The 19595-nt window shown below is 45.5% G+C and overlaps 1 protein-coding gene across 1 annotated transcript in view; it reads left to right on the top strand.

Moving 5' to 3' along the window:
- Window positions 1-6131: 6131 nt before the first annotated feature.
- FYB1 (FYN binding protein 1) overlaps window positions 6132-19595 on the top strand; it is a 79140-nt gene continuing 65676 nt past the window's right edge. The window contains exon 1 of the mRNA XM_054715306.1: window positions 6132-7312. Within this exon, the coding sequence (XP_054571281.1) occupies window positions 6199-7312 (1114 nt within the window). The 5' untranslated portion in view covers window positions 6132-6198. The remainder of the gene's footprint in view (window positions 7313-19595) is intronic.

Genomic DNA, 19595 nt, shown 5'->3' on the forward strand with positions numbered 1-19595 from the left:
ACCAAGAAGTGGCCGCAGGCTCGTGCCCAGTCTCGATGCCGGTCCCGATCTTGGTCCCAGTCTGGATCGGGGAGGAGTGTACAGGGGGAGTGTCCGCGGGAGAGGCTCACGCTGCCACAGCTGCACTTGCCAGCCATGAGCCTAGCTTCTGGCGCCCGTTGGTCAGCTGAGTGGCAACTATGTTAAGCATCTTCACACTGGTTGGTCAGTGTGCATCATAGCTACCAGTCGACGGGTCGACCTGTCGAATGGTTGCTTAGGCTTTTATATATATATAGATGGTGGAACTTACCATCTACCATCAAGTACTGCCTTTCAGCCAACTTCCATTAACTCGATTTTCACAGCTAAAAACAATTTGAGTAGTTTTGCTATGTAATTGCTAAGAATAAAGAGTTCTTAAAAAGTTGATTTTCATATTAAAACTAGTGGCCCGGTGCATGGATTTGTGCACATTGAAAAGAACTTAATTAGAAGAAATATTTTAATATCACTACTCACCCTTTCTCTATAATGGAAGTGTCAACCAAATTCATGGTCAACAATGACAGATTGAAACACACACGTGTGATTGGCACCAGCGAGAGCTTTATATATATCATACATGCGAGTGTCAACATTTATTTTTAAACTAGAGGCCCGGTGCATAAATTTGTGCATGGGTGGGGTCCCTCTGGGTGGCCTGCAGGGATCAGGCCGAAACCCGCAGTCCAACACTGCCTGCAGCTCCTACCTGCCACTCCCGCTCATCCCGGCCCCACTGTGTCTGCCGTGGGCTCCAGCCCAATCAGTCCCAATCAGGAGAGGCTCGCACTGCCAGAGTAGTGCTCACCAGCCATGAGCCCTGTGCCTGGCGCCCTCCCAAAGGGAGTGACCTGCGGGATCGGGCTGAAACCGGCTCTCTGACATCCCCCGAGGGGTCCCAGATTGCGAGAGGGAGCAGGCCAGCCTGAGGGACCCCACTGGTGCACGATTGGGCTGGGGAGGGACTGCAGGAGTACTCCAGGGTGTGTCCGGCCCATCTAGCTCAGTCCTGATTGGCTGGACCCCAGCAGCAAGCTAGCCTACTGGCCAGAGCATCTGCCCTGTGGTCAGTACATGTCATAGTGGCTGGTCAACTGTCTGCCCCCTGGTGGTCAGTGCACATCATAGCAAGCGGTTGAGCAGCCTTAGCATATCATTAGCATATTACGCTTTGATTGGTTGTTCGGTTGCTCTGCCATTTGGTCTATTTGCATATTACCCTTTTATTATATAGGATTGCCAGTGCACATCATATGTACTGGCCGGTCGGTCAATCGGACAGACGGATGGTTGGTCACTTAGCCTTTTATATATATAGACAGTTCCCTTTTCCAAGTTTACTAGGTATAGCAAATCAAGTCTCTTTAGAGAAAAAAGACAAGTTACCACTCTGCGCGTATGTGTGTGTGTATTCAGAGGACATGATCATGAGGAACATAGCTGTTACTTTATTTGACCTAGACAACATAAACCAGTGAGGCTGAATATTATGGCAGCTCAGACAGATGCTTGAGTCTATTACACATTCTCACCAGCTTCTTTCCTACCTCAGGGCTGGTAAGTTATCTGGCTTCACAAAGAACCTTGTCTCTTCCCAGTCTTTTTGTAATGTCAGTCAGTCTGGATGAGGGATGCCCGGTGGTCTAGAGCATCAGTCGCCAACCTTTCGGACCTCACGGACCACCAGTGGTCCGCAGACCACCGGTTGGCGACTGCTGGTCTAGAGGATGGGTACCAGGAGCTCTGGTCATGACCAGTGGTCTGGACAATGGATGGAAGATGGCCTGGTTAGGTGAGTCCTTCAAGGAGTAGTCAGGTTATCTGGATGTTTGATAATTGTCCAGCTGTGTATGCAGACCATGTCACAGCACTGGAAAAGGTAAAAAAAGTTTAAGTTCCAGGCTAGTTAGAACAAGAATACAATCTGCCCCCATGCCTCAACCCTCATAGTGGGAATAATTCAGTAGCTTGGGCAAAGGGACTCCAGCTTATGTACTCCCTGTCTTCACTCTTTCCTCAGGGAACATAACAGCACACAGAGCACGGCCCATTCTCCTCATGCTTTAATGACAAAAGGGACACAAACACAACTTAACGAGTGGACTCAGGCTTCACAGTTATTTTATATCCATTCAGTAGCCATGACCCATGGATATTTTTATTTCCTGTGTGCTTTACAAAATTACTCTTTACAGAAATGAGACTTTTAAAGATAAGAAACTTTAAAAACAATCTCTAGTTGTAGCCTTCGTATTATTTAGTTTTTATTTATAGGTTTTAGAGTATACTCTATAAAAAAATTAAAAGCAGACTTTTTATACAAATTGGCAATTATAAAAATAGTCACATGGACATAAAGTACAGCACAGAGAATATAGTCAATAATTTTGTAATAACTGTATATGGTGTTAGGTGGGTACTAGACTTACTAGAGTGATCATTTTGTAAGTTATAGAATGGCTAGTCACTATGTTGTGTACCTGAAACTAATATTATATTATATGTCAACTGGAATTGAAAAGATAAAAATACATTATTTTTAAAAAGCAGACATTCTGATAAGGTGTCTTCATATCACTGTTATACAATTATACATTGTTCCTACCCTATTTTTTAAGTAAAAAGAGCCCTAGAAAATGGAATGGATGTTCAACCTACAATGAAGTCAAGATAGGAGAATGTAAAAAAAATGTTAAATCATGTTTGACTTTCTATCATTATCATTAAGGAAGAAATCTGGCTATTATTGTTCAGATTAAGGGCTAATCTGGGTGGGTGTTAAAAGTTTATCTAATAAACTTATTAACAGTGATAATTACAAAATAACCTCTAAAGCTAAGCAGTCAGTATAAATGATTAAATAGTTGTAAGTCCAGGCTACTTGATTTGCCAGGCCTATTAGTAAGCTCAGGTGTTGTTACCATTTCTTCAGTAACAACATAAGAACATGCTCTTTCTTATCCTATCCTTCAACACCCAGTGAAAAGTTTCAGAGTGTGCATAAACTAAACTCAAACATACTAACTCTAATATGTTATCTATCGGTATTTGCTTCAGTTATCATTAAAACTAGGACAAAACAGTAACAACTGTTACTTCACAAGGCAGTCACCTGAAGGAAGTGATGTTATGTGACTGGTGAATTAGAAAATACAATGAAGGCAGACAAGCAATTCTTGATCACATCACATTACACACAATAACCCACTTAATCCTCTTTTGAAAAACAAACCCTGTGAGAAATAGATACGGTTATTATTTGCATCTTATAGGTGAAGACAACATAGTAGGTAAATCACATGGTTAGTAAGTGGGAAAGTCAAGGTTTTAAGACAAGTCGATGATCCCAGCGCTTGTGCCATTAACCAAGATGCTGACCTGCCTCCTAGATCTGGCTTGACATCTGAGACAAGTTCCAACTGCAAATCAACCACTTCCATATTTTCTAAATTAAAACCAGGACATGGCGTTTGACAATGGGTTAGTGTGTTTCCTGGGGTTTCCCCCATGAAATTCAAGATGTGAAGTTGCTATCACTGAGTAGGAACTCACTTAAATTCCTTGGTTTCTGTTCCTTACCGACCCGGAGGAGGAGGTGGACTAGGTGATTTCTACAGCTTGACCCGCTTCATAAAAAGAGCAAACCCTCCTATGTACCAGGCGCTCTTTCATGTACTTTATGAATATCACTTTATTTATTCTTCCTAACAGCCACCCTATTACAGGGCCTTATTCCCACGACAGAGGTGAGCAGATGAAGGCCCAGAGAATTTCTGTTCCTTGCCCTCGATTAAACAGTTAGAAAGATTCAAACCCAGCCGGTCTGGCTCCCGAGCCTGTGTTATTAACCACTCTGCCTTGTGGCCTCTTGTTATAAAACCTAGAATAAGTTATAGACCTAGAGTAAGTCCAGAGTAGAAGCATGCTTCCCCAGAAACAGACTTTCTTCCAGTAAAGAGAGCAGGCAAATTCCAGGTTGAGCAAATTCTTTCTGCTGCTCGTGCTCAGGTTTGGAGTTCTCTGCAGCTTCCATCTCCCTGGAGGCACAGGGCGGTACTTGTCTTCTTCCCCCCCCCCCCCCCCCCCCCGCCCAGGCCACCCCCAATACCCAAACTCTCCCTGGTCTAGGCCTTCAGGGATTGACTGGAAAGACTGAGGACTTGAGGAAATCATGGGGCTCAAGCGAGGCAAGGTAGAAAACAAGATGTTTTCAGAGACTCGGCTCTAGGGTAGTAAATTAAAGGAGCAAAATTCAAGCTGGAAACTATTTCTCTCATCTGGTTTTCATCGCCTGCCCAGGTTCCTTTCCCCCAACCCGCAAATACACACGGGCTGCATTTTGGCAGGAGACAAACTCCCGTTGAGGGCATCATTGCTTTGAAAATCACTATTCACAGGATTCAGCTCAGTGCCAACCTGCATTCCCCAAATATGTATCAAAAGCCTGGCCTCGGCCCAGGTGTTGTAGGATACAAAGAGGAATGAGACAGTTTCTGGATTCTGGAGCCTCAGAGGGACCTGAGTCTGCACCCTTCTGCCCATGGTTCCTGGCTGTGAGTCCGTGAATGTGCTACTTAACATTCCTCATAATAAGAGTTCCCATCCCATGAGCCCCTGCTGTGGGCCAGGCAGGCACTTGACAAATTCCATCTCTAGTGTGCATGACAATTCTGGCAGGTCTGTGCCATTCTATAGATGATGCCACAGAGGCCCAACTAATAAAACTAGGATTCCCACCAAGGTCTCGTGATCTTTCCACTATGTCCTCTTGCAGTTTTAGCCTCCCTTTTCTTTCCTGGGCAATGGAGTTAGGTATTGCCATCCCCCCAAAGTAGGAGAATAGCCACACAGGTACAAGCATGGTTCAGAATCAGGCACACATATTTACACACTGAACGATGGTTCCTACTATTATGAAAGGAAGTCATTCTCCGGCATGTACAAGTGTCTGAAGTGATACAGCAGTTAAGAGGACAGAGCACATCTCCCCAACCGGACAGGGTCTGGTTTTGTGGTATTCGAGTGGGCCCTGGAGAGATGAAAAGTGCTTGGGTGTGTGGCAATGAGTGGTGGGGGAGGGAAGGGAGAAAACGTTTTCTAGGTGAGTTTGAAGGCACGAAAATAGAAATGGCGATGGCCACACGTGTATCTCCAATGTGTTGTGTTTTTTTAAAGCTTCAGATTTTCAAATATTCTGAAAGAACTAGAATATTCTAGAACTTGCTTTTGAGAGACAGACCAAACACACCCTAAATTCTACCAGATTACGTGGGACTATACCCACAGGGAAGGGTAAGTGCCTGCTGTCTTTACTAAGCAACAGAAAGGAGGACAGACACTGTGTGGCAGGACCTCTGAGAAGGAGTGACAGGTGTCATTATAGAAGAGGCAAGACTGGAGAAACCCGAAGTCTGGACATGAGACTTCCCAGCCAGTCTCTGCACCCTTGTCACCTCCCCTGAGGGCCCCAGACTGTGTCCCCTAGACAGGACCAGTCCTGGGACGGAACACGCACTGCCCACCAGACTGCTTCCAGTTAAATCATTAGCATTAAATAGAAAAATCAGTAGGAAAACACTTTTTATTACTTACACATAAAGTGAGTGGGTGTTTCTGCCACGTCTCCCTGTGAGCAGACAGACCTGACATGTGGGTGGGTCAGGAGAACTCGTGCGAACCACAGAGATGCTAAACAAGGCCATGCACGTAAAACATGCAACCCAAGGGCTTACTTTCATTTTTTAAGTGCAGTTTCTATTTGAGAGGCTCATCCGTGAAATATGGAAGAGGCCGCTTGTTAGAGACTCCCATATTTTTTCGAGTGAAATAAAATAGACAAATACGAAGGGAAAGGTAAATTCAACAAGCTAGCGAGAGAAACAGCGGCAGGAAAGGGAAACAATGAGTGTGACAAACAAAAATAAGCATGTCAGTCTCAGACAACCCCAAAAAGTGCATGCACACGAGCCCTCCCCCTTCCACAAGCTCTCACAACTTATGTTGCCATAGAGGAAGGCCAGTGTTACAATATCTCGCTACCCAATCAGCAGCACCGCGGGCCTCAAACCAGGAAACCCTGTAGAGTGCAGCATTTTCAACTGTGAAGGGCGAGCTGTTCTCACTGGTTTTTGTTCCCCATGCTTGTAGGATGGAAAAGCAGATGTGAAGTCTCTCATGGCGAAGTTCAGCGCAGCGGGTGACCCCACAGAGGAGGTCTCGGTCAGCAGCCGACCCTTCAAGGTCACCGGGCAGAATTCCCCTTCAGGACTCCAGGCCAAGAAGAACTTCTTCAACAACCAAGGAAATGCCAGCCCTCCGACGGGACCCAGCAGCGGGCCGAAGTTTGGGGGCCCAAAGCCACCTGTGGGGGTGAAACCTTCTCCTGAGGAAAAGCCGGAACTGGAGCCCAAGCCCCCGTTTCTGAAGCCCGTGGGAGTGGGCCAAAGGTTTGGACCCCCGGCCCCCAGAGACCCCGAGGGGAAAGCGGCCTTTCTGAGACCCGTAGGCCCCAAGCCCAACCCGCCCAGAGAAGATGCCAAGCCCGTGTTTCCCCGGCCTCCTGGGAACAAGCCTTCGCTGCACGCTGTCAACCAAGACCACGACCTAAAGCCGCCAGGCCTGAAGCCCAGGCTTCACCCTCCAGCCCAGGAAAGCGACCCCAAGCCAGTGTTCCCTAAGTTTCCTGGGGTGCAAGGCAAGTTTGTGCCAGCCCCACAAGACCAGGAGCCCAAGCCCCTCTTCCCCAAACCCGCCCTGGGCCCGAAGCCATCCCCCAGTCTCGATGACCCCCACGAAGGCGAGAGCCCCACTAAGAACGCGTCTCCACTCAGAGGACCCTCAGCCCCCCCAGGAGTCAAGTCCAAAAGCGGCTCTTTAAGGCCAGCGAGGGAAGACCCAGAGGCGAAAGGCCATGGAGGCGAGACGTCAAGTTCACCTTTCCCTGGAGTGGTCCTGAAGCCTGCCGCCAGCAGGGGAGCCCCGGGCCTCCCCAGAAAGGCCGAGGACCGGAGAGAAGACAGGAAGATGGATGCTGCTAAGAACGTGTTCCTGGGCAAGATGAGCCAGGAGGAGCCGGCCTGCGGGGCTCCGCCTGCCTTGCTGCCTAAGACACCTTCTAAGGTGACGATGGCCGGGCCCTGGGGCCAAGGTCAGGAAAAGGAAAGGGGAGACACCACCCCTAAGCAGAAGCCCCTGCCCCCCTTGGCTGTCCTGGGCCCTCCTCCACCGAAGCCCAGCCGGCCCCCCCACGTGGACCTGGCCAAATTCCGAAAAGCTGCTCCTGCGAACAGTAAGTGCTTCTCTCGTTTCTGCTTCACGCACTTGCTTCCCCAGCTGCGGGCATCTTCGCTGGGCGGGGGGAGGGGGGGAGCTGGTGATGAGGAGGGATCCCATCCCCAGCTGCCGTGGGGGTGACAAGCTCTTTGGGATGGTTTGGCTTTGGTGTGGGAGCTCTGAGAAGGTAGGGCTGGCTTGGGGGGTGGAGGCAAACACATCCATTTGATTTGATGTGCGGTTTCGCTTAATGATCATCATTTCATTGACTTCCTTAGTTTGGTTTCATTTCTGTCGAATGGGACTGTGGTGTGTCACTTGTGCTACCACCAAGGAGTTAGACGGACAGATGAGCCAAACCCTAAGGCGGCGATGCTCACGTGGGGGCGATTTTGACACCCCGGGGAGGCACTTTTCATTGTCACAGCGGGAGGGTGCTACTGGCATCTACGGAGCAGAGGCCAGGGACGCTGCCGCACACCCTACAATGCACAGGGCGGCTCCCCACGACAGTTATCCGGCCCCAAACGCCAGCAGTGCAGGGTCCAGAGACCTCCTCCCAGGGACTGTAATGTCCACGGCTCCATCATGTTTCCTAACCCCAACATTCAAATAAGAGGGCATCGGGGCTCTTGCGAAATGGCACTTTCTGTTTTATGTCCAGCTGCTTCCTATTTCTCACTGTCAAGTTTTCCGAACTTCTCTGATTTATAAAGTAAAACATAGTTCAGGTAACAAGCCAGACAAAGGGGTACATTCTTCTTCGGGGGGGACAGCTCATTTTCTACCAGAGAGGTTATCACAGTACTATGGCACATGCCATCATTTGATCCTGAGGGACTTGGCAAAGAGGTGTCACTCTGCATAGCAATGACAGAAACTCACTTATGCCTGAAATGATGAGTATTTTAGGCAAATGATGTGTTAACTGCTGTTTATTGGGGGAGGGGGGGTGTTGACAAGTAACCACACCACTATTAGACATACTTTTTTTTCTTACAAAAGCATGGTCCGATTAAAGCTGCTTCAGGAATAAGGTTGTTTTTCTGTTTTGGCTTCATAGAAGTATCTTACAGTCAATAGGTGATCTTCCTGAGCTCAGCATTTTCAGTGTTGATCAACAGCTTAGCGATCAAACCTCCCATTAATCTAGCATGCAGAAAGCAGGTGTGCAGTGACCCCAGGATCATCACCTTCTAGAAAGACTCAGGCTTGTTACACTTGTGTCCTCCTCATCTGTCACCTTCTCGTTTCAATACCGGTCCCTAATTCAGAAATGTTCGTTTGGGGAGACCTTCTACAAGGCCCCTTCTTATTTCTCTTTCCTTGTTTCTCTGTATCTCAGGTTTTAAGAGGTGCTGTCATTTGCTCCATTTTATGGCTCCACTTCACGCCAAGGGAACTGTGCTGAGGTCCAGCAGAAATCCTTGGGAGCTTCCTCCCTGTCCGCCCTTGTTGTTTCCTACCAGGATTGGGTGGTGGGACCCCGTTATCTGGTGTCAGGCTATTGAGTGAGTTCTCACAGATGCTAATGAAGTCCTCTTGCTGGCTCTGCAGTCCTGTCAAGGTCAGCACTGAGTTGGTTTTCAGTGCAATGTAGCTCTCAGGGACCCAGCACAAGTGCTCAGTATTCGAGTTGATTCTTGCCCTTCTCTTTCCCTTTACAACCCTTTCCTCCCCCCTCAGCCCCCATCCTCACATGCCTCCCCACTGTGCAGGTGCCCCACCACACCGTTTGGATTCTAACACCTCTCATCAGTGTACCCCACTTCCAACCTCTGGGCCCTGGGTGTATATTATGTTCCAAAATGGACCCCATTCCCTCTTCACCCACCTTTTCCACAAATCAGAGCTCAATCCTTAATCTAAACTGACCTCCAGTTGGCGTCAGGATAAAGCAATCTGTTTCATAAATTTAAACTCTGAATAACATCCCTTTCAAGCATTCGCTTTTTTCAATTTTTTTAAATAGAAATCACATCCAGCTCAGAAATACAGCAAGTGTAAAAAGGTGTAAAATGGAACATCGTGAAAAGTTGTCTTTAGTCCTTTCCTGCCTTTTGCTGGGTCTTCCCAGCCTCGGCCTCACAGGAACAACCACCCTTCTAATTTCCCCCTCCATCCAAAGTTTATTTATGTTTACACAACAAATAGAAATACAGATACTAGCCACCCCCTGATTTTTACTCAACAAGTAGAATATTATATGTAATGCTCTGATCCTTGTTTCTTAAAAACACTGATAAATCCTGTTTGTCTTTCCACATTTTAACGAGAGGTAACTAACTGATTATTCTTTAAGCTGCACAGTATTGTGATAAGTGGATGACTCACCTAATTGATTTAACAGTTTGTATTGTTTCCAAACTTTAGCTGTCAATAATCTTGTCTATGTATCATAAAATAAGCATTTATGTTCTGAACACAGAGAATTTCTTAATAGGCAGGTCTGCTACCCTGGCTAGTTTGGCTCAGTGGATAGAACGTTGACCTGTGGACTGAAGGGTCCCAGGTTCAATTCTGGTCAAGGGCACATGCCTGATCAAGGGCTTGATCCCCAGTGGGGGGGGGGAAGGGGGTGCAAGAGGCAACCAATCAATGATTCTCTCTCATCATTGATGTGTGTTTTTTTTCTCTCTCTCTCCCTCTCCTTTCTTCTCTGAAATCAATAAAAATATATTAAAAAAAAAAAAGCCAGGTCTGCTGACTATTTTTCCTTAATCATACTAAGCAATTTAGCATTCCATTTAGGAAGGTTAAAAAAATACCAGAATTAGAAAGCATATAGTGTCCAAATTAACTAAAGCTTCATCTAATCATTTTGTAGGCTTTCAAAACTCTAAAACTATTTTCTCAGCCTTTCCACCTGATTCTTTCCCTTCAAGATTCATGTCCAATTCCTTAAACCTCATCTTCAGATCTACCCTCCATCTTTATCATCTTTGTCCAATATATTAACCATTAAAAATATTTATTCCTTATTGAGGACACGTTATGTATCTGATACTCATTTTCCTGTTAAAGCCAATGAAATGGGAATTCTGTGAGGTCAGGTTACCTGCCCCAGGCTGCACTGTGACTGAGCAGCAACAGACCCTGTCCTCCCTCTCGGAGCCCAGGTCCCCATCGCCACCCTCCCTGCTGGGCTCCCTCTCTCAAAACCTAAGATAGGGATAGAATGAGATAATAAATTAAGCATAAATGAAACCCAAAGAATCCTCATTCTTCTCCCTCTCTTCGTCTTTTGGTTGAAACAAGTCTTTTTTTTTTTTTTTTAACTAGAAATACCACTTTAAGCTTCATGAAGACAGACCAGTCTGCTTAACATTATTTATTTGGAGCCTAGAAATAAAATATTCCTGTTAGTTACTCAGGTTTGTCTTCCAACCAGAATCTCTTTAATCAGAATTTAAGATTAATGCTCTCTATAGCTTAGCAGTTCCTTTTTCAACAAGTAGATAACCCTTGCCAATAGCCTGGCGCTCAATTGAATTGAGTTTCTATGCAAAATGAATATTATGCACAGAGTCCTTATGTAGAGTTTCAGCTGATTTTCTTGTAAACCAGAAGTGGGAATATTACATGGTGCTTTTCTGAATATGGAGCTAATACCCTTCCCATTACAGGTTACAAAAGGCCCACCATTTTTTAAAAATCCAAAATATCGGAATGTTCTTTGAACTAACATTTCTCCTGGCTCTTTATGGCTCCCAGGCCGGTGGTGGAAGGACCTCCTCCCCAGCATCCCTCGCATGCCTGGCCAGCACAGCCCGGGTTGGGAGGAAGCCCTGGCCCACCTGTGGTTTGTGTGTAGGAGCTAGCAAGCCCTGCTGGGAAATAGTCCATCCAGTTTTGTTCTGTTTTGCTTTCCTAGTCTTGTTCTTAACACTGGGGAGAAAGTAAGACTCGTCTTCCTGTGTTGACTTTAAGAATGACCAGTGAAGCATCTTGACAATCGAAGGGGCAAGGTCAAGGTCCCAGGTGGCTTAGCAGTGGGCTAACGGTGTGACTGACCCCTCCTCAGCTACTTGTGTGTCACTCTCATCCATGGACAGCGTGTGGAACCAAAAGGCCTCTGGCCTATTTTCACCGACAAGTGACTTATTTCTAGGAGGGGTCAAGGTTTTTCTTCATAGACCCCGAAGCTCTCGCCTTTCCTTCTTCTCTGCAGTCTCCTTTCACGTGTACTCTCTGAAAATTGCCGATTAGGTACTTACAGACCGCGCTTTATAGCGGCGTGTTGCTCCCAGCCAGGACAGGGCAAAGGGATTCACTGCTCAACCACATTTAAGAGACTCGAGGACAGGTGCATTCTTACACCAGGGTTTCTATAAGCATTGACACCTGAGTGCGCGCTGGAGTCTAAGAGCAAGGTACCAAACAAGCAGATACCTTTTCGGAAGCATCTCACAGACGGGGCTCTTTCAGAGTACTGGGGAGCGGGAGGCGAAGCTCTGTGGGGCGCAGCCTGGAGTGGGAATCATCGAAAGCATGGCTCAGCTTCGGTGGCCACAGACACTCCACTTGCCGTTTGCTGTCATTCTCCAGGAGCCTGGTGCACGCTCTGTGGCTGGCGTCCACCCTTACCTTTAGCTCCAGCCCGAGCACGGGCTATTTCACTCACCCTCCTGAATCCCTGGGAAAGCCGTGTTCTGTGAGACCTGTCAGTCTTCCCTCTATCCCTGGTTGAAACTTCTGAGGAAACACTCACTGTCAATCTGGCAGCTTACCTGGGTTTAACTCTGTAATAGAAAAGCCTTGGGCCCTAACCGGTTTGGCTCAGTGGCTAGAGCGTCGGCCTGCGGACTCAAGGGTCCCAGGTTCGATTCCGGTCAAGGGCATGTACCTGTGGTTGCGGGCACATACCCAGTAGGGAGTGTGCAGGAGGCAGCTGATCGATGTTTCTCTCTCATCGATATTTCTAGCTCTCTATCCCTCTCCCTTCCTCTCTGTGGAAAATCAATAAAATATATTTTTTTTTAAAAAAAGAAAGAAAGAAAAGCCTTGGGGAGAGCCCGCCCTTCTTAATCGCACAGGTCCAAGGTCAGATCTTAAGAGCTGCCTGCTCTCTGTCTTCTAAAACTCTCTCTTCTGCTCTTCTAAGATAAACCAGCTCCGCAGTCTGCCCCATTGAACAACCTGCCCCCCGCTGCATCATATGCCAACAGCATCCTTTGGGCTTTTATTATCCAATGTTTTTGTCATATTCGTAAGCAATCTACATGATCTTTATTTTTATTTTCTGGCATTTCATTTTACTGAGGAGAAGTCTGAGACCATCCTGAATGGCCATCTTTGAAAACGATTTACTTTTCTACCTAGATTCCCAAAGAAATCTCTGTTCCTAAGGTTTAAAAACTTAGCCAACATGTGTCTGTGTCAGTCATTCTATCCTCAATGTCAATCATTCTGTCATCATTCTAAACTTGTGTCAATCATTCTGTCATCGGTATTTTCTGAGAGATGATGCTCCTCTGAGCTCGGGGGTTTTCGGTTCCACATGCAGAGGGGTCACACCATTTTTGTGACCGATGGATGATAAATGCATCTACTTGCTCTGATCCAGGGTGATACACTTGTCTTCCCTTGAGAGCCGAGATTTGAGTCCTGATACTGCTTTTAACCCACTCTTCTGTGGAGGGAAGGATAGCTGTGCTGGTCTTGAGGGCAGTTCTTGCTGGAGATCTGGACTCTGTTCCTTCATCTGAGACCTCCCCCATCCAGTGCCTGATACCACAGCCAGGCGACTCTGACAGCTCAGCCCCCTCTGCCTCTGCTGTGACCCTGTCGTGGCACTTGGGGCTTTCTTGCTATAACTTCCCTCCCCCCTTTTTTAAAAATATATTTCTTTATTGATTTCAGAGAGGAAAGGGAGAGGGAGAGAAAGATAGAAACACCAATGATGAAAGAGAATCATTGATTGGCTGCCTCCTGCATGATCCCCACTGGGTATTGAGCCCAGTGCGGATTGAGCCTGCAACCCAGGCATGTGCCCTTGGCTGGAATCAAACCTGGGACCCTTGAGTCGGCAGGCTGACGCTCTATCCACTGAGCCAAGCTGGCTAGGGCTATAACTTTCCCCTTGACCAAGCTGCTCAGTCACCCCCGAGTTCATGTCTCCAGGCTGGAGCACATTAGGGGGAATGCAGAGGTTTTTCTAGGATCACTGTCTCTGCAGTACTGCGCCTGAGCCTGGGAGCACATGGGAAGCTCCACTTGCACCAGAACCTTCTGCTTCCTCCCTTAGCCACCACGTTTTGAAATGTATCCAATGAGGTTATTTTCCTTTGCTTGTGTGGTGACCACTAGTGAATTTGAGATAATGCTTATCTCGCCTTATTTTGTTTTCACTATTTTATTTGGGAATTGGAGGAAGAACATGCCAGAAGTTCCCTCCCTTATTATTTAATACCAGCTCATATTTCCATTATAATCCAGGGTGAGCAATATTTCTGAAAGGACCATCCATTGGCCCCTCCACAATTGGAACAGAGGAAACTCACATGAATTGAGTGCTCACAGCCAGTCTGGTTTTACATCCTCTGGTCTATGTTTATTAGTCAAGGACTTGGAGGACCACTCCTAACCCCTCCCCAAGTCTCCTACTCTGAAGAATATTCTGGACACAATCAATCACAGCGGGGCAAGGGAGAGACTCAGGGGCCTGAGGGAGCTTCACCTCTGGGCTGTGGATAGCACCTGACCTCCGCTCACATGCAAATTTCCAGACAGCAGTCCTATTGTAAGCCTTTACCAGCCAGTCAGTTTATACTGAGACTAGGAGAGGAAGGGAATACTGGATGGGAAAATGAGCAGAGAGAAGGAGAGGGCCACTGGGGTTGACATATGGGGAAGGCACCTTACTTCTCCTCTGGCCTAAGTCATCCTGCCATTGAGAAGGCCCTCAGCAGGGTTAGGTTCTCAGTTCCCTGCTCAGTGATCCATTTGGTCTTTGATTTTTTTTTTTCCTTAACCGCTCAGATGCCAGATAGTCTTTTAAAATTGATGTGAGCACAACAATAACCCACACACCATTTGATTTATAGGGAAACATTTCCTTACAGAGATATTCACCCTGCTTATAAGAGGGATAGTCATTTTTCTTCATTATGGAAGAGAAATTTCTGTAAAGCTCGTTTGCAGCAACATGCCATGATTTACCCCATGGTAGCAACTTCCTGTGATCAAGAGGCAGGAGTTGGTATGTTGTTAAGCCACTTACAAAGGAAAATATAGAAATCCCAGAGGCCTAGTGCACAGATTTGTGCACCGACAGGGTCCCTAGGCCTGGGTGTGTCTGTGGGAGGTAGGTTGTCTGGGGAGGGACTGCGGGAGGGCTCCAGTGGTATCTGGCCCATCTCACCCAGTCGCAATCGGCTGGACCCAGCAGCAAGCTAGCCTACCAGTTGGAGTGTCTGCCCCCTGGTGGTCAGTGTGTGTATAGCAACTGGCCGAATGGTTGAACAGTCAGACACTTAGCATATTAGGCTTTTATACATATAGATTGCCAATCAACTGGCATTATTTCAACATTAGTAGCATTTGTGCTAGATCCAAGAAGATTTGTACATAAACAAATATTTTCTTTTACAGTGGCTGAAGTATGAAAGGCATGAGATGCTATAATGTATGCCAAATTGGATCAAAATTAGTTCATTCTTAAACTAATCATGCACCCCATGAAGGTAAAAACATTAAAATGGAATTTCAATTACTTGAGAAAGGAAGGAGGAGATTAAAAGGAAAGTCAGGTCTCAGAATCAAATACATAAAAACTCTTTCTAATTTACTTCAATTGTGCATACACACATAAAATTTAAAAAAAACAACTAGATAAGAAGAGTGAAATGAATGTCTTCTCGCTGGGCAGGGATGCCTTGCTTCGTCGAACCTGCTAACGTAACTTCTAAGCCCAGTCAAACAAAGCCCTGTGTTAAAGGACTGGGAAATACAATGAGCTGCCCATTGATGTGCAGTTGCCACAAACGGTCCTTCTTTGTCTTGTTGGAAACTATTTCTTTTTTTCTTTTTTTTTTTCCTTTTTTTTATTAAGGTATTATGTGTGTACATATCTTACTGGAAACTATTTCTGAATGTGGGTTCATAGTCTAAAAGCACCTCTTTGTGGATATGGCTTTTATTTAAGAAAATGAAATTAACTTTTATACAAGAATAACTCCAATTATTGGAAGAGCAAAAGTATGCCTCAGGAGTAGAAATCCAGCTACCTGTTTTTATGAAGCTATCTGGAAATTTACAAGAACACACAAATACACATCCTTTTAGAGAAAGCACAATTATATGGTATGGCCTGACTCTAAGGCGCAGGGAGCCATCTAGAGCACTGAAGTAGTTGCTTTTCCAACATATGAGAAAGAAGACAGAGAAAAGTAGCCCAAAAGTTGGAGAATTTAACTGCTATGTCAACACTAGTAAATAGACAAGAAACATATGCTCTTCTATTTCAATTACTACTAAAAAAAAAAAACACATTAGGCTTTGTTCTGTCTGACATAGCAAAGGTAGAAAAAACAACTAGAACACCCAATAGCTAGAGATACTATCAGACAAAAGTAACTGAAGATGAGACATCTGGTTACAGGAAAAAAAAACCCAAACCATGTGAGGTTTTTCTTTCCCCAAAGTCAGAACCTGCATGGCGAATCAGCTGTTGGTGTTTATTCAACAGTCTGCATCTGTACAGCTGCTGGCTGCACAGTGCGGGGCTCGTTCTGCCGCCGGCATGCTCCAAGCCCCTGGGCCTGTGCTCCCGGCCACCAGCCCGTGCCTCCCGGGGCTGCCCACCGGTGTGTTGAGACAAAGAGGGGCAAGGAGAAAGCTTCTCTCCATGTAACACTGCTCTCTCGTCTTGATTTTCTTACAATCCTCTGAATAAGGTAGCTCACTGTAATTCCCCAAGTAATTGTGTGGTGATAGGGTTAGTGAAGCCAAGCAACTAAAAGTCTGTCTAAAAAAAAAATTAAAAAAATGGCGAGGCAGATGTATAGCACGGATAGCCAAAGTGAGTCCCTTTTTTGCTGGAATAAAAGATGCTTAACTATTATTAGGTGGTGAAAGAATCCTAGATTTAAAAAGCCCCCCCTCAGTAAGTGGTTTGTTTTCAAACCCTACAGTATTTCCTGTTTCTCTTCCCAATTGTCACCTTGAAGAAGTTGGGGTACCCCATGCATGTACTCTCAGTTCCTGAGGATCTAGACTTCAGCCTCTCCATGACCCTGTTTCTCCCTTAGTTCTGGTTCGTCTAGATTGGGTAAGAAAGCTAGACACACACACACACACACACACACACACACACACACACACACACACACACACACATAACCGTGACTTGCTCCTCAGCCATTTTTTTCAAAAGCAGTTTGATGTAGAAGAGAAATAAGGCAAGTCTGTAAAATACGTTAAATACATTTCAGTCATCCATGTTACTCTAAATTAAAGACAATTTTCTAAACCCAAGCAAGCAACCTCCCTATTTTGTAGGAAGAGGCTGTCTTTGATTTCTCCGACACTTTGAGTTCTTAATCCTCATGGGGAGGAATTAATCATCCTCTGGCTGAATGGCCTGCAACCAATTGAGGTTTCTAGACCTTCTGCCAGATCTCTACCTCCCAGTTGGGAACTTCTACTTTCCCCACAAAGTCTGAGTAATTATCTAATGGACCGACTGTGTGGGTGGACCATTACAAGGAGAGGTAGTATCTTAGTCAGTTCAGGCTGCTATTACAAAACTACCATAGATTGGGCAGCTTAGAAATAAGGGAAACTTATTTCTCACAGTTCTGGAAGTTGAGAAGTTCAAGGTCAAGGCACTGACAGATTCAGTGTCTGGTGAGAGTCTACCTTCCGGTTCAAAATGACTGTCTTCGCACGGTGTCCTCACATGGCAGAAGGGACAAGGGAACTCTCTGGAGTCTCTTTTAAAAGGCCTCCACCCTCATAACTTAATCACCTCCTAAAGGCCTCACCTCTTAGCACCATCACATTGAGGGTTAGGTTTCAAGATGTGAATTTGGGGGGCACAAACCTTCAGTCTATGGCAGACATCCTGTGCCACCAGGCCTAGGAAATGACATTGCCCCGACCATCTGTCTCCCTTTTATTTTCTTGCTTTCTTCTTCATTCTTATCTCGTAAGCTAAGATTTTTTTAAAAAATCTTATTCTTTTCTATTCCTCCATACCATCACCACAAATTTCCTTTCTTCTGAGTCAGTGAAACCTGCTAGTAAAACCCACAGAAAAATGCTGAGGGTTATGGAGGCATGTGGACCAAAGAGGCTGCTGAATTCTGAACTAAGAAAACATGGCAAATTCCATGTGCCAACATGCCTTTGAAATGGAAAAGCCAAGGTAGGAAATAAAAAAGCAATTAGCGTGGTCTTGAAAAATCTGGATAAAGTTAATTTCAAACACCAGCCATGTCTAATGGAAAAATCCAGTGGTCTCCACAGATCAATGAAGGACCAAGTGGTTTGAATTCTCAGGCTCACTTCTGACTTTCAGTTCCTGCTCCTTCTGCCTTGGATGGGTTTAGGAATTGCCTGCCTGACCCTGTGCCATACCGCAGTCACCCCAACCAGACGTGGTGCTTTCCTTAGTTCTCACTGCAGACCACTCATTGAAGGCATTTTTGTGTGCACAACAGTTCACTGAAGGGGTGAGGAGGCAGGAGTTTACATTGCATAGAAGCTAGAAACTTGAGATGGCATGTGGGCCACAAACCTTTATTTATTTATTTATTTATTTATTTATTTATTTATTTATTTATTTTTAAATGTATTTTTATTGATTTCAGAGAGGAAAAGAGAGGGGGAGAGAGAGAGAGAGAAACATCAATGATGAGAGAGAATCATTAATTGGCTGCCTTCTGCACATCTACCACTGGGGATCGAACCTGCAACCTGGACATGTGCCCTTGATTGGAATCAAAACCGGGACCTTCAGTTCGCAGGCCAATGTTCTATCCATTGAGCCAAACCGGCTAGGGCACTACAAACCATTTTTTAAAAGCAGTTAAGTATTTGCAACTCAGGCTCCTGTCCCCTCTCCCCTTGCTCACCTTTTCCTTCTTCTCCTCCTTTCTTGACTCCCCCTTCTCAATGGCTAAGAAAAATAAGGACATTTTCTTCATTTTTTTTTTGTTGTTGTTGTTCAGAATAGTTCAACTGTCTCTAACCCAAAGCCTTAAACTCAGCTGCGGTCTTCCTTGGCATATAAGCAGATGTTTCTTACTCAAAGGTCTCTTCACCACCTCTTCTGGGAGTGGAAGGAGATAGTTGAAAGGGGTAGCCAGGTGGGGGGAAGTGGTTTCATTTTGTATTGCTATGATATTCATTGTATTACTAGGAGCAAGCTACTGATAAGTAGAATGCATCCAGGAGAGTTTGGTCAATCCGATAGAAGTACAGGATCTGAATTCTTCCAAATGGGTGTGATAATCAGGTTTTCTCCTCTTAGAAGATCTGTGCGCTGGAGAGCAGCTTTCTTTTACCAGACCTAGAATTTGAAAGTTTTCAGGTTTTTTCTGGATTAAAATATTACAAGGACTCCCATGCAAACCAATGTTCTTTACGTGTCTTCCTGGTCATAGTAACACTAAATGGGTCTCTAAGGAGAAAGCCAAAATGGATAGACATTCTGACCATCAATATGTATGTCGCATTCTCAGAAGGACAAGAGAACATCAAAATTGGGCCTTAATTTCAAAGGTCATCAAACTTTAAATTGCATAAGAATGCCCCCATAGTTCCCAGGAACCCAGGGATTGGACTCCCTATCATCATCACCAGGTGGCTCGAAGGTAGGTCATTACTGGGCCACAATGAGAAATACTGCAGTCTAAGAGAATGACTACACTTGGTCCAGGCGTAAAGGGGATGGTGGAAAGAGGTAGGGTTTCTAAGCCCTAGGAATTTTTCTGAAAACAAAAGAAAAATACCATGAGATAAGATACTAGAAGTTAGTGATTATATCAAAATATGGAAATGAATGAGTGACCTGTTTAAGCAAACAGATAGGATCCTATGGTTGATCTTTAAAATTTGCTTAGTTAGGGTCGGTGCCAAGGTGCTATTCAAATATCTAACATCTGTATGGCTGGCACCAGAGTCCTGAAAGTCCTTGGCTATGTCAGGCTTAACCGTTTAGTTGCTGGAGCATAAAGAGGTCTGGGAATCTCTAAGGAATGTCTGGAGCCCTTAGACTCTAAGGCTTTGAGGGATGTAGCTGGTTTAGTATTTTGCCAGTTAGTGGTTAAACTGTACACACCCTGACCACCAGC

Source organism: Eptesicus fuscus, chromosome 4 (genome assembly GCF_027574615.1).
Source record: "Eptesicus fuscus isolate TK198812 chromosome 4, DD_ASM_mEF_20220401, whole genome shotgun sequence".
Lineage (NCBI taxonomy): Eukaryota > Metazoa > Chordata > Mammalia > Chiroptera > Vespertilionidae > Eptesicus > Eptesicus fuscus.